Source organism: Xyrauchen texanus, chromosome 46 (genome assembly GCF_025860055.1).
Source record: "Xyrauchen texanus isolate HMW12.3.18 chromosome 46, RBS_HiC_50CHRs, whole genome shotgun sequence".
Lineage (NCBI taxonomy): Eukaryota > Metazoa > Chordata > Actinopteri > Cypriniformes > Catostomidae > Xyrauchen > Xyrauchen texanus.
Window position 1 is genome coordinate 14,941,983 of NC_068321.1, and position 14,123 is coordinate 14,956,105.

General features: G+C 36.8%; 2 protein-coding genes and 1 pseudogene across 2 annotated transcripts; all 3 read right to left on the reverse strand.

Moving 5' to 3' along the window:
* Positions 1 to 89: 89 nt before the first annotated feature.
* Positions 90 to 4,072, reverse strand: LOC127638456 (uncharacterized). Its single transcript, XM_052119992.1, has 4 exons — positions 3,918 to 4,072; positions 3,525 to 3,618; positions 3,270 to 3,363; positions 90 to 2,215 (listed from the first exon to the last, which is right to left on the reverse strand). Exons 1-4 carry the CDS (start codon positions 3,937 to 3,939, stop codon positions 1,505 to 1,507), a joined length of 921 nt encoding a protein of 306 aa, XP_051975952.1. The 5' UTR covers positions 3,940 to 4,072; the 3' UTR covers positions 90 to 1,504.
* A 161-nt stretch (positions 4,073 to 4,233) lies between these two features.
* On the reverse strand, positions 4,234 to 8,651 carry LOC127638457 (uncharacterized; annotated as a pseudogene).
* A 1,009-nt stretch (positions 8,652 to 9,660) lies between these two features.
* On the reverse strand, positions 9,661 to 12,338 carry zgc:171459 (uncharacterized protein LOC562056 homolog). Its single transcript, XM_052120166.1, has 4 exons — positions 12,223 to 12,338; positions 12,043 to 12,136; positions 11,865 to 11,952; positions 9,661 to 11,749 (listed from the first exon to the last, which is right to left on the reverse strand). Exons 1-4 carry the CDS (start codon positions 12,260 to 12,262, stop codon positions 11,072 to 11,074), a joined length of 900 nt encoding a protein of 299 aa, XP_051976126.1. The 5' UTR covers positions 12,263 to 12,338; the 3' UTR covers positions 9,661 to 11,071.
* Between the last annotated feature and the right edge of the window lie 1,785 nt (positions 12,339 to 14,123).

Genomic DNA, 14,123 nt, shown 5'->3' on the forward strand with positions numbered 1-14,123 from the left:
GAGAAACAGATCAATACATAAGTCCTTTTTTTAATTTAAATCTCCACTTTCATATCTGAAAGATGAGATTTATGGTAAAAAAAAAAGGACTTAAATATTGATCTGTTTCTCACCCACACCTATCATATCACTTCTGAAGACATGGATTTAACCACTGGAGTCTTATGGATTACTTTTATCTGCTTTTTGGACTTTCACATTTCGGGCCACCATTCGCTTGCATTGAAAGGACCAACAGAGCAGAGACATTCTTTAAAACAATCTTCACCTGTGTTCAGCTGAAGAAAGTAATCATACACATCTGGCATGGCATGAGGGTGAGTATATGAAAGTTTTCTTTTTTGGGTTAACTTTTCATTTAAAAATTATCCTTGTGCTATCTTGCTTTAAAATTGAAAGCCACTTGCCTTGGTAATTTGTTATCTAATCAATACAATGACATTCATTTATTTATTTTAAATGTAGCTTAAGATTTTAGGGCTACTGTATATATTTAAGCACTAATACATTTGAGGAGACATGAAGGACGAGGAAGTAGTAGCTTAAAAAAGCTGACTTGCAAAATCTTAAAAAAGGACAGATTTTTGCATTTGCATACAGTTTCAGTAACTTGTTTGCATTAAATTACAATAATGTTTATTCAGGACTGTCTCTGGGTTTGTGGGACTGCATAATTGAATGTTTTGGTTTGATTTATGTGAATTATTAAAGGTTTCTGAAATATGAAATCATCTGACCAGAATGTGGAAAAAAAGTTAATGGTTGACACAACGTAAATAAACAATAAATAAATCCTTCAATATTTAGTATATAACATGTTTGTTTTTTAAGATGTGATTATCATTAATTTGATCAAAATAAAATATTTCAGTTACTTAAGCTCTTTGAGGCCTATAATGCAAAATGAGGATTTGTATTTAAGATAAACCTTTGTCCTTCATAAAAAGAAACACCCACTCATATTTGAGGGTGGGAAGCAGCAAAGAAAGTACATTTTACTGATTTTGTACGACACTCAATTAATGTGATCGATTTGAATGTCCGAAATGTAACGTTAATCTCTATGCACTCATGAGCCAGAAAATGGTGGGAATAAACATTGTTGATTATCAATTGTTAATGAACTACACACTTCTGATGCCCTACATACAACTGTGAACACATTTTCTCCAAACAAAACCATATCTACCAGTGATAGTCCACCCAAAAATGAACACTCAGTCATTTAAATTTTCATCTGAGGAACGCAATAAATATATATATATATTTTTTTATACAATGAATGAGGACTGAGGCTGTAGGCCCCATTCTGCCTAGCATCTCCTTTTGTGACCTACAGAAGTAAGTACATGTAGGTTAATAAATGATGACAGAATGATCTTTTTGGTGAACTACCCCTTTAAATAAAAGAGAAACGCTTTAAATTAAATACTTATTAAATACTTAATGCTAAAGTACCCTTAGAACCAACAACACTGATGTTTTTCTGTGTACATGAATAATCTCAAAATCTCTCAATTAATTGTTCAAACAAATATATTAATCTTTTCCTGTCCTCTACATAGGGAGAGTGTGCTTCAACGTGTCCTATGCCATTTTTCCCCAAAGTCATGGCAGTGAAAGTCTCTCGGTCTCTTTCCAGTGCTGCTCTGTCCCGCTCCAGTCTTGCTCTGTCCTGTTCCAGTGATGCTCGCTCTCTGTCGATTGCTGCTCTGTCCTTTTCCAGCTCCTTTCTGTCTCTCTCCAATGCTGTTTTCTCCCTCTCCGCAGCGGCTCTCTCTTGTTCTAGAAGCACTCTCTCTCTGTCCAGTTCTACATGCTCTTTCTCCAGAAGCTTTCTCTCTCTTCTAATCTTTGCTCTTTTAATGTCAAGCTCATCTTGATTCTCCGAGTGGCTCCTTTCCATCGGCTTCCCACTCATACGTTCAGACATATCTGATGAGGTTCCTCCATCCACTACTGTTGCTTGAGATTTGACCTCTATTACTGAATGTGTCTGTAATTCTACAATATCACTTCCCATTTCCACCTGATACATGTTCTTGTTGGGGTGAGCTACACATTCAGACTCATCATCTGCTAGGTCAGACATAAAGGTTGGTTTGGGAGAAGCGATGTCAGTGTTATCCCCATCTACAGCCTTTTTCATGAGTCTGTACCATCGCCAGGATTCAGGTTTTACCGTTGCAACATCCTTCGCAAGAGCTTGTAAAACCTATGCCAAAGGTAAAGGCAAAACTACATAAAGGAAACAATAATAGCTTTAGCATATACTACTACCGTATTTTACAGACAAAGTAGCAAAACGTAAAAAACAAATCTAATTTTCAATAGGTCACATCTGTGTTTAAGTCGCATTGACAGACTTTGCATGCAGAAGGCAGCTGCCTGAATTTCCTTCAGCTGCGCTCTCACTACACAAATTTTGGTTGGAATTTTGCTGTTGCAGATCATTTCCGAGGTCTGTGACAAAACCCTCGGATTGTTGCCAAATCGATGCTTCTGATCAGGGGCATCTAATTTTAGTAATTGTGTGTACAAGTTTTACATATTCTGTTCATAATTCATGAAAAAAAGCAAATAATACTACAAATGAGACCAATAATAAACAGTATAAACATGTAACTATGCTGTATACAAATAATCATCTTTAAGTCTGTGAGTGAAATTCTATGTTGGTATTTTGTACATTCATGACCTTTAACAACTGTCAATCATAGATATTTTTGATAGACGCTATGCATTAAATATCAGGTTCAATGTTTTTACTCTGAGTGTGATGAAAGGTAATTTAGTGAATGCATAAGGCGGTCTAGAGTTTGTTAGTATGTTATGGTGAACAGAATTGTTATACAGACCACATAAAATACTTAGTAAAAACCAAATACTCTAAATAGGCTACTTTAAAACACTACTAATATGTTTATTACTGATGTTTTCATCTGTATGTGTGAAAGCATATGTGTTTTTTGGCGTGTAGTGTGTTTGACCGCTGGCATCAATTTTGTATAAATTATGTAAATGAGTCGCTTTGGACTCTTAAGTAGTAAGACCTTTCAGATAATGGAAAAATAACTACTTATATTCCGGAAGGTAATTGAAGTCATTTGGAATAGACTGGAAATAATGGCAAAAAGGCAGAATTATGTTACAGTTATGACAGCTGTGATGACTTGAGTAATGCAGCCAATATGAGGTACAGTAACAAAAGACTAAATTAATGTTACAAATTAATACCCAATTTAATCCACTCTTGGTTCCCATCTTACCTTGTATTTGCATTTTAAATTTTCCCATTTCTTTTTTGCTCTGAGTGCAGTAATAGGTCCATCTAGGTCTAATATTGTGTCATGTATGAACTGCCTGTAACGGAAACAGGTTTTTAACTTTTTACAACTATATATAGTTTAACAGATATACTTTATTGCAAATCAGGAACATTGAGAATTATACACATACATAAATACATTCATATGCAGAAAGTATGCACATATGCTATTGATGACAAATGAATCCCTACATACTGCCAGCCATTTCTGCATGTGTTCCTCCAGCCAGAGAATAAATATTCATGGTCCATCCGCCACCTGATCAGTGTCTCTGTGTCCTTGTGAGACCCTAAAAGAGAACAGCAGACAAAACAAAGCAGCCCGAAGGTTTGATTCTCATGTAACATGCAAAACAAACCACTGCAAACCAAAACATTAACACTGACTGTAAACGTCAACCTGTATCAATAGTTAGGAATCCTTTTTATTTACTCTAAAGCTGCAGCAATTATAACGTGTTTAAATAAGAGTTCAATGGAAACTGACTTGGGAATAAACTTCGCACTGCATTACAGAAGAGTTTCCGAAACATGCGAAAGTTTAGAGTGCGTGCACACACACAATGCTGGTTTACAACATTACACTCACACTGTTGACTTGGTTGTGCCATTGTTTAAAATACGGTATGACAAACGTCCGACACTGCACTTGTGAGATACACAATATAATTTTTTTGACTTTCCAATACCAGTCTCCCCCTACTCATATCTCTCGCCTCTCTGTGATGGATGATCTTTCTTCATAGCTTTTTCGTTTCTGATAGATGTGTCGTGTGAATGGGTTAGGATATGGCCCTCTGGTGTTCGGGAGAACTAATAACTCACGGGCCGGCTGTCATTTGTACGGTGACTTTCGATAAACTAAATGATAAAAATGAAGGGACTAATTTCCATTAATTTGCGTTTGATTTTTGTTTATTTTATAGATTGCAAATCCCCAAGGTTTATGATAAGTACACCTATTCACACACACAGTAGCGCTATATTTGATTTCTGACGTGAATAAAAACGAGGTCGTGAGGGCTCTTTAATGGCGTCCACTGGAAAAAGGTTCCTAGACCTAATTTTCAACAACTCGTGTTTTTTGTCAACTGAAATTTCTTGAAAATATATGTATCTTTTTTTCAATGTTTAGTCAGCATAAAAATCCAAAACAACAGTAGGCCTACAGTCTATCCCTCACAGTCTTGTTGTCGATCCTGTCAAAAATTAAAGATGGCTACCGTGAATAAGGGACATTAATATTCTCCTTGGGTTCTTGTCTTTTCATTTTCTAGAGAGACAATTGAACCTTTCTTAATGAAAATGTTTTATATTTCACATTAAAAATGATCACATTTGTCGAATGTGCACATTTGTGACTCACAGAATGGATTTCACTTGCCACATTCAGACTGTTCTCCATAGAACCAACAACACTGACATTTTTCTGTGTCCATGAATAATCTCAAAATCTCTCAATTAATTTTTCAAACAAATATATTAATCTTTTCCTGTCCTCTACATAGGGAGAGTGTGCTTCAACGTGTCCTATACCATTTTTCCCCAAAGTCATGGCAGTGAAAGTCTCTCGGTCTCTTTCCAGTGCTGCTCTGTCCCGCTCCAGTCTTGCTCTGTCTTGTTCCAGTGATGCTCGCTCTCTGTCGATTGCTGCTCTGTCCTTTTCCAGCTGCTTTCTGTCTCTCTCCATTGCCATTTTCTCCCTCTCCGCAATGGCTCTCTCTCGTTCTAGAAGCACTCTCTCTCTGTCCAGTTCTACATGCTCTTTCTCCAGAAGCTTTCTCTCTCTTCTAATCTTTGCTCTTTTAATATCAAGCTCATCTTGATTCTCCGAGGGGCTCCTTTCCATCGGCTTCCCACTCATACGTTCAGACATATCTGATGAGGTTCCTCCATCCACCATTGTTGCTTGAGAGTTGACCTCTATTACTGAATGTGTCAGTAATTCTAGAATATCACTTCCCATTTCCACCTGATACATGTTTTTTTGGGGTGAGCTACACATTCAGACTCATCATCTGCTAGGTCGGACGGTAAGGTTGGTTCAGATGGGTCGACCTCAGTGGGATCCCCATCTACAGCCTTTTTCATTAGTCTGTACCATTGCCAGGATTCAGGTTTCACAGTTGCAACATCCTTCCCAAGATCTTTTAAAACCTATGCCAAAGATAGAGAAATTAAAACAAAACTACATCAAGGCAACTGCAAATGCTGCGCAGAATGTAGTGTACCAGTGTAATGTGAGGGCGTTGTTATTCAAAGATTACTAAGGTGTTCGGAGTGGTTTTATTGTAATGCTATGTGGTAAAGAGGGCATTGCTAGATGGTAGCTAGGGTGTTCTGAGCAGCTGCTTACTGGCCCAAGTCTATATGATATTCTGGTCTCTATAGCTGGGTTTCCATCCACGCATTTTGATACATCACAGAAAAACTGCTGGATGGAAACTCCAAGATGTGCATAAAAAAACATATACGCTCGCTTGAGGTGGACACATTTTGTATTTGATATGAAATGCACATAAACTATCATGGAAGAACATTTACCTAATAAACTCCTATTGAATTTATTAGGAATACAAGATGCACATAAAGTAGTGTGACTGAATATCTAGTTCATAACTGGACAAACCAGCGGGCCAATAATCACACCTGAAATGTTGCTCTGGTCATTCTGAAAATCCAAAGAGTTTGTAGAGCAAATAAGTCAAATACAAACTTAAACTGTGTGCATGAGCATGTTTGACACTTTTGAAAAGATATTACAGATCCACATGGCAAATATGAATGTGTGCTGTAAACCGCAAGTATTTTATTAATAAATGAGTCACATTGGCTCCAATTTCTCTGCAAGTGATGATTTTGTTCTTTTGAACACATGGGATGGAAACAAGTCTTTATACGCACATTGTTTTTGCAATATATTTTTTCGCATAACATTTAATTCTCAACTTGGATAGATGCATATCTTACGATTAGGGGTGTGAAAATGCATCGATGCAGGCATTCCTACTATTACCTGATATTTGTTGTTTGTTCCAATCCCTATCCCTAATTATGAACAATTACAAAACCTTTGCATGCATCACTATCAGTGTTGGGTGTAATCTGATTATAAAGTAAATTACTGTAACAAATTATATTTTTAATTCTTGTAAGTAGATTACAGTTACTGACTTTTCAAGCAATTAAGGTAATTACTTTTAAGTACATCACGCAGGTTACACATATTTAAAAAATAACATTGTGTACTACATTTAAATGTACATTTGTCTGTGTTTCTGTAACAGCTCAAGTGTGTGCGACAATGAACAGAGGATATATAGACAATTTGTTGAGTGGAAAAACAAACCTTTCTGTGAAAATTGTTTAAGAAAGTAATTAATAACATGATTACTTCTTTGAAGAAGTAATTATTACAGTAATCTGATTGCAATTATAAACACGAAATTAGCAAATTGTAGTGGATTGCATTATTTTAGTAACCTACCCAACACGGATTACAAATAATTGCCATTTTGAATAGCTATTGACCATGGGCAAGGGCAAAGAATAAGTGTCAAGTTGCAATTAAAACAGATTTAATGATGACCTTTCCAATAATGCAGCTATAGAGGAACACTAACATAAAACTATGAAACTTTAAAAGTTAGATTGTGAACGGAAGGAGAACGAAGGAAATGAACGGAATCTTTCCGTAATGTTACAATATAATTAATTCAGTTATGCTCCCTTCTTACCTTTTATTTGTATTTTAAATTGTCCCACATTTTTGAAAACAGATAGGTCGCATCTGTGTTTAAGTTGCACTAACAGACTATGCATGCAGAAATCATTTGGACCCGGGAGCAGCTGCCCGACTTCCCTTCAGACGCGCCCTCAATACACGATGTTTCGTTGGAATTTTGCTGATGCAAATTTCTGAGGTCTGCAACAAAAACCCCAAATCGTCACCTTATTGGTTCATATTCTGTTTATAAATCATGAAAAAAGCAAATAATACTACAAATGAGACCAATAATAAACAGTATAAACATGTAACTATGCTGTATACAAATAATCATCTTTAAATCTGTCAGTGAAATTATATGCCATTTTAGTCATTTAGTGAATGTATAAGGCGGTCTAGAGTTTGTTAGTATGTTATGGTGAACAGAATTGTTATACAGACCACGTAAAATACTTAGTAAAAACCAAATACTCTAAATAGGCTACTTTAAAACACTACTAATATGTTTATTACTGATGTTTTCATCTGTATGTGTGAAAGCATATGTGTTTTTTGGCGTGTAGTGTGTTTGACCGCTGGCATCAATTTTGTATAAATTATGTAAATGAGTCGCTTTGGACTCTTAAGTAGTAAGACCTTTCAGATAATGGAAAAATAACTACTTATATTCCGGAAGGTAATTGAAGTCATTTGGAACAGACTGGAAATAATGGCAAAAAGGCAGAATTATGTTACAGTTATGACAGCTGTGATGACTTGAGTAATGCAGCCAATATGAGGTACAGTAAAAAAAGACTAAAGTAATGTTACAAATTAATACCCAATTTAATCCACTCTTGGTTCCCATCTTACCTTGTATTTGCATTTTAAATTTTCCCATTTCTTTTTTGCTCTGAGTGCAGTAATAGGTCCATCTAGGTCTAATATTGTGTCATGTATGAACTGCCTGTAACGGAAACAGGTTTTTAACTTTTTACAACTACTTATAGTTTAACAGATATACTTTATTGCAAATCAGTAACATTGAGAATTATACACATACATAAATACATTCATATGCAGAAAGTATGCACATATGCTATTGATGACAAATGAATCCCTACATACTGCCAGCCATTTCTGCATGTGTTCCTCCAGCCAGAGAATAAATATTCATGGTCCATCCGCCACCTGATCAGTGTCTCTGTGTCCTTGTGAGACCCTAAAAGAGAACAGCAGACAAAACAAAGCAGCCCGAAGGTTTGATTCTCCTGTAACATGATTATACACGCACCTGCAAAACAAACCACTGCAAACCAAAACATTAACACTGACAATTAAACGTCAACCTGTATCAATAGTAATACATCTATATTACTACCCAAAACCTGCAGCAAATATCAAGTGCTTTACATCTAAACTGAATTTGGTATAAACTAAATGTAGTCCTGCATTACAGAAGAGTTCCAGAAACATACGAAAGTTTAGAGTGCGTGCACACACACAATGCTGGTTTACAACATTACACTCACATGGATGAATTGATTGCGCCATTGTTTAAAGTAAGAGATGTCAAATGTCCGAAATTGCACTTGGTGAATGGTACTTCTTCACAGCTTCTCCGTTTCTCACAGATGGGTGAATAATGTTAGAATATGGCCCTCTGGTGTTCGGGAGATTCAATAGCTCACAGTTCTCATTGATATTTAATGAGAGACTCTTGATAAACTGACTAAATTATAAAAAATAAAAGGACCATCTTTCCATCAGTTTATGTTGAGGTGTAGTTAAACCGCAAATGTGCAAGTGGTATGATGAACTGAATCCTCCAAAACACTGTTGGGCCTTGAAGTCAATGGTGAGATTTTTCCAAGAGGAAATTAGATGGGCCAGATTGATACAGAATATTTAGTGATACACACAATACTGTGTAAAATTGTTACATGACATGAACGCAGTTTTAAAAAGAAGAAAAACTGGCGATTTACGTATAATTCTGTCGATGCACAGTTTCAAGCTACACTCCCAAATAAATGGACAATATTTTGGAGATTGAAAAGGCCTTGACTACTAACTCCAATCTTCCTCAGGTTTTATAAGTGTACTGTCGAGAGCTTTCCGACATGCTGCCATACTGCCTGGCATTGGAACTGGTATGCTTAACTTCAGATAGCATGCTGATAGAATGATAGACTGGAGAATTCTTTAATTGTAGTATTACATACAGTACTGAACTCTTTGCGCCAATGTTTACGTTAGGACGTCTGTGTAATAATGTCTAATGCCTGTGCATGCACTTGGTTTTCTGCTCATTTGAATAATATGATTCTTTTAGGGATGTCCAACACTACCACTGGTTGGTTGGTTGTTTGAACAACAAATAAGAAAAGTAAGAAATGAGAAAAGCTCCAAAACTGAGTAGCACAAAACCGCTTATGGGCATCCTGAATCCAGAATGGAGCGCTTCAATGTAACCAGAGTGCTTCCGGGCGATCCACGCTGCACATTCAAATGTGCAAAACTGCAAGATTATTATATATTGCGGGTATACACATCTAGTTCACGACATCAAGCAGTTTAAACCTTTTTACTGCAACTATTTATTTCAGCAGTGTCAGACAGAATCAGCAAAATACCTTAATCACTCACAAATATGGAAACATATGGGAATACCTCACAAATACGGGAACATTACACACAGCAGAAGATTTAAAGGGATAGTTCACCCAAAAAAGTAAATTCTCTCATCATTGACTCACCCTTATGCCATCTCAAATGTGTATGACTTTATTTCTTTGGCAGAACACAAATTAAGAGTTTTAGAAAACAATCTCAGCTCTGTTGATCCATACAATGCAAGTGAATGGGGGCCAGAACTTTGAAGGTCCAAAAAGCAGTATAAAAGTAATCCAAATGACTCCAGTGGTTAAATCTACAGTGTATCTTCAGAAGTGATATAAGTTTGGGTGAGCAACAGATCAATATTTAAGTTACTATAAAGCTCTACTTTCACTTTCTTCTTTTTTAGTTTTTACCGATTCACATTCTTTGTGCATATCGCCACCTACTGGGAGGGAGGAAAATGTATATTAAAAAAGGACCTTCACCCACATCTACCATATCGCTTCTGAAGATATGAATTTAACCACTATTATTATTCATATGTATTAATTGTATGTTGCCTTTAATTACATTGTATGGACACACAGAGCTGAATTATTTTCCTAAAAATCTTAATTTGCATTCAGCAGAAGAAAGAAAGTCATTCACATCTGGGATTGCATGTTTGAACCCTTTAACGTCCGACAGTGATCATCTTATAATGTGTTGTTGATGTGGCGCTTTGATGTAACAGCAGCGGTGCATTAAAAGACTACACCTAAAGCATTAAAGAGACGAAGATTCTGGCAGAGGGTTTTACTGTGCTGACTGTTATTCACTGTTAAACACAGCATGTTGTCATCACGTAAAAATGCTCAGACGTCTTGTCGATTAGTCGACCACCATGGCACATCCCAAATATTTTTTATGATAGTTACTATTAATTTAATTCACATCCCACTACTACTTCAACAGCTTCCTGTCCCCTTGGTCAAACTATTTTTAATTCTCCCTGAATTAAAATAATTTGAAAATGTAATATTGTATTTTACTTTGACATTTATTGATGGCACAAATCATTTAGTTTACTTGCAGACACTTTTTTTTTTTTTGGCAATCTTAGCCAATGCTTCTTTTAATTTTTCTCTGAGATATGGATAAAGTGTCATAATCCAAATTTCTTAAAAGTCTTAAAACAAGTAAACAAACCCCAAAACCTCCAAAAACAGAGGTTCATCAAACTTCTAATATTGCTTATGCTCCCTGTCACTCTGTATGTGGCAAGTGAAATCTGGGAGTAAGAAATACAAAAGTTAGATGCTCAAAAGTATCCCTAAACAACAAAAAGACAACAACCAAAGGAGCATTCCGATATTAAGCTCACAGCATTCATTGCAGTACAAGCAAAGAGTCCTTTTCTCTCTCTCAGTCTTGCTTTAAATTTTTTTAATCACCTTTTCAAGTAGGAATATTAATTTTTCTCTGTTCTTCTCGTGAGTACAGTCATGTCTATTGCATGCTGTGTTGCTTTTCACATGATTTGTGAAATCTGCTGATACTCTGTCTCTTTCAAGGGCAACTCTGTCTCTCTCTAAAGCTTCTTTGTCTTTTTCCAGTCGTACTCGGTCCTGTTCCAGAGATGCCTTGTCTCGTCCGACGGCAGCTTTGTCCTTCTCCAACTGGGCTCTGTCTCTCTGAATCGCTGCTCTTTCCCTATCCGCAAGAGCCCTCTCTCGCTCTAGAAGAGCTTTCTCTCTGTCCAGGCCTCCGAGTTCCTTCTCCAAAAGTTGTCTGTCTTTTTGAAGTTTTGTTCTCATAACGCCCACAGATGTTTGATTGCCTTTTTGTCTTCCCTGCATAGCCAAATGTGGTCTGGAGACTGGTGTTACATTTAATGCAGTTCCTTCCTCTTCCAGGAATTCCAATATTTCCCCTCCAACTTTGATCTGACGTAACCTCTTACTAGGCTGAGGTGCTTCATTTCCTCCAACTGATGGGGTCACTGTGTGGCTGATCTTTTCTTCAAAATCTTCACCCAGAGCATCATCCATAAGATTGAACCATCTCCAGCAAGTGGGGTTCTTCTCCACACCACTGGGAGGATATTTTGCATCCTTTTAATAAATTGTGAAAAGCATTAATGTTCTGTGTTGTCAAAGTGAAACTTGGCAGAATAGTTCTGACAATTGAAAAACAATTTGTAGAGCATCAAATGATAATGGGACCAACCTTATATCTTGCCTTCAGGTTTTCCCATTTTTTGGCCATCTGATCAGTTGTCACCTTGTCTTCAAGCCCCATTTCTCTGATAATTGCACTGAAGAAAAAAAAAATCAAATAAACTTTTTAATTAAGAGTATAGACTATAAGAGAGCAATTTTACAGTTTGTAACGTAAAATCCCGGACCTCCACGCTGTTTTAGAAGAATTTTTCCTCCCGTCAAACAGCGCTGAGTTGCTTGAACGCAACTGAATCAGTTTTTTGATGTCCTCGTCAGACACTAGTGCACACAAAACACAAACCAGCCCATTAGTAAGCTTGATTATCACGCTAGTAATTCATTTTATGCAAAAACGAACGACTTACTTTTATAGATGAGTTTAGAGCTGCTCGATAATGGATCCATATTTTATATCACTTTATAAAATAGATTTCTAGGGCCCTTAATAGTGCACGCTTGCAGTGTGCTTCTGTTATCGTTCTCTCTCAGCAAAAATGGCGCCGTCGGGCAACGCCTACATAGGATGCCTACAGAGTGCCCTCGTTTTGACCGCGTTTTTAGAGTATGCATTCTGAATGCGAATATACATAGATATTTCTCGAAGTGGTAAATCTATTTTGGCCACAAACAGAATTATTAAGTATGATTAGAATATTTAACTGGAACTAATTTACATTTCCCCAAAATCTAAGAGAATGGTAATTAGCATGAAACGGGGCGGGGCGTAACGACCCGGAGGCGGTCTCTGATTGGCCAAGAATGATATATTCAAAATATATCCAATGATTTTTCTATTTTAGCTTTTGACTGTGTATTTTAATTCAATTACTGTTAAAGTTTCATAGTGTCTTTATTCAGGTTCAAATTATTGTCCAGACCGCTCTTGAAGAGACACTTGTGCGGCGTTGTCATGTGATAACTGTTACTTTAATCAGTACTGTTTAGAATGAACCAATCACCGTCATTTCTGATTACTGGAATGGAGTTTTGGAATTTTGTTTTTGTCATATAATAGAGATTGCTGAGGCGGACATAAATTTGCATGTCAGGCGCTAAACTTTGGAATTATTCGATTTAAACGATTATATTTTTAGTGTAGAAATATATTCATTAAAATCAAAAGGTGAATAACTGAAAGCTGGATTCGGCTGTATAGACAGTCCTGCGCCCCCTGACGGAAGATAACGGTAAAGATAATTAACTATACATTAGGACACAAAAAAGTACATACAGTTATGTACAACATATAAAAGTTGTATTTTTTAATTATTTTTTATTTTGTTTGTACTTTATAACAGTGTCATTCCGTCTACTTCCTATCTATCTATCTATCTATCTATCTATCTATCTATCTATCTATCTATCTATCTATCTATCTATCTATCTATCTATCTATCTATCTATCTATCTATCTATCTATCAATGATAAAAAAAGAAAAAAAAAACACATCCATGTTAATCATTAACTCCTCAGTTATGTCCGTAACCTCAGTTCCCTGAGACGAAGGGAACGAGACATTGCTTTTGTTAATGCATATGGGGAGTGGCTTCTTACACAACCTAGTTTAAACTTCTACAATAATGCCTTATATTGGCTATGGTGTTTAAGCCCCACCTCTTTTGGCGTGAAACTGTCCGCTATAAAAACAGGTGCACAACCACCGTTTCCTCAAAATATCTGACTGAGAACAAGGAGCGCATCACTCATTCCTCAAGAACTCTGAGTCTTGTAGTGAAGCTAGCATTTGCAATGGCTTGTTCCCTTCGTCTCAGGGAGCCGAGGTTACGTACGTAACCGAGACGTTACCTTACGACTCAGTACACTTGACATTGCATTTATTAACGCATATGGGGAACAGAATCCCATCACGCCTGAGTGGCGTTTTCCTTATCACTAATTTCTGCGATATATGTCAATCCAGAACTAACAGGTTGCCCATGGACTTGCCGATGGCCTGTGCAGTGACTTTCGTGGCATGCAGTGCTAAGTCTATAGCGGTGCTGAGCTCTTTGAATGTCTCTGGATCGAAGTATTGCTTGTCCATTTGCTTGGGGAGCTTGACTTTAAATACCTGGAGCACTGCCATTGCGTGGAGTGCTGATCCAGCTTGTCCTGCCGCTGAGTAAGCTTTTCCAACCAGTGCGGACGTTTGTCGACACGGTTGGAAGGATGTAGGTTCGTGATTTCCAACGCCTACATAGGATGCCTACAGAGTGCCCTTGTTTTGAGCTTGTTTTTAGAGTATGCATTCTGAATAGGAATATA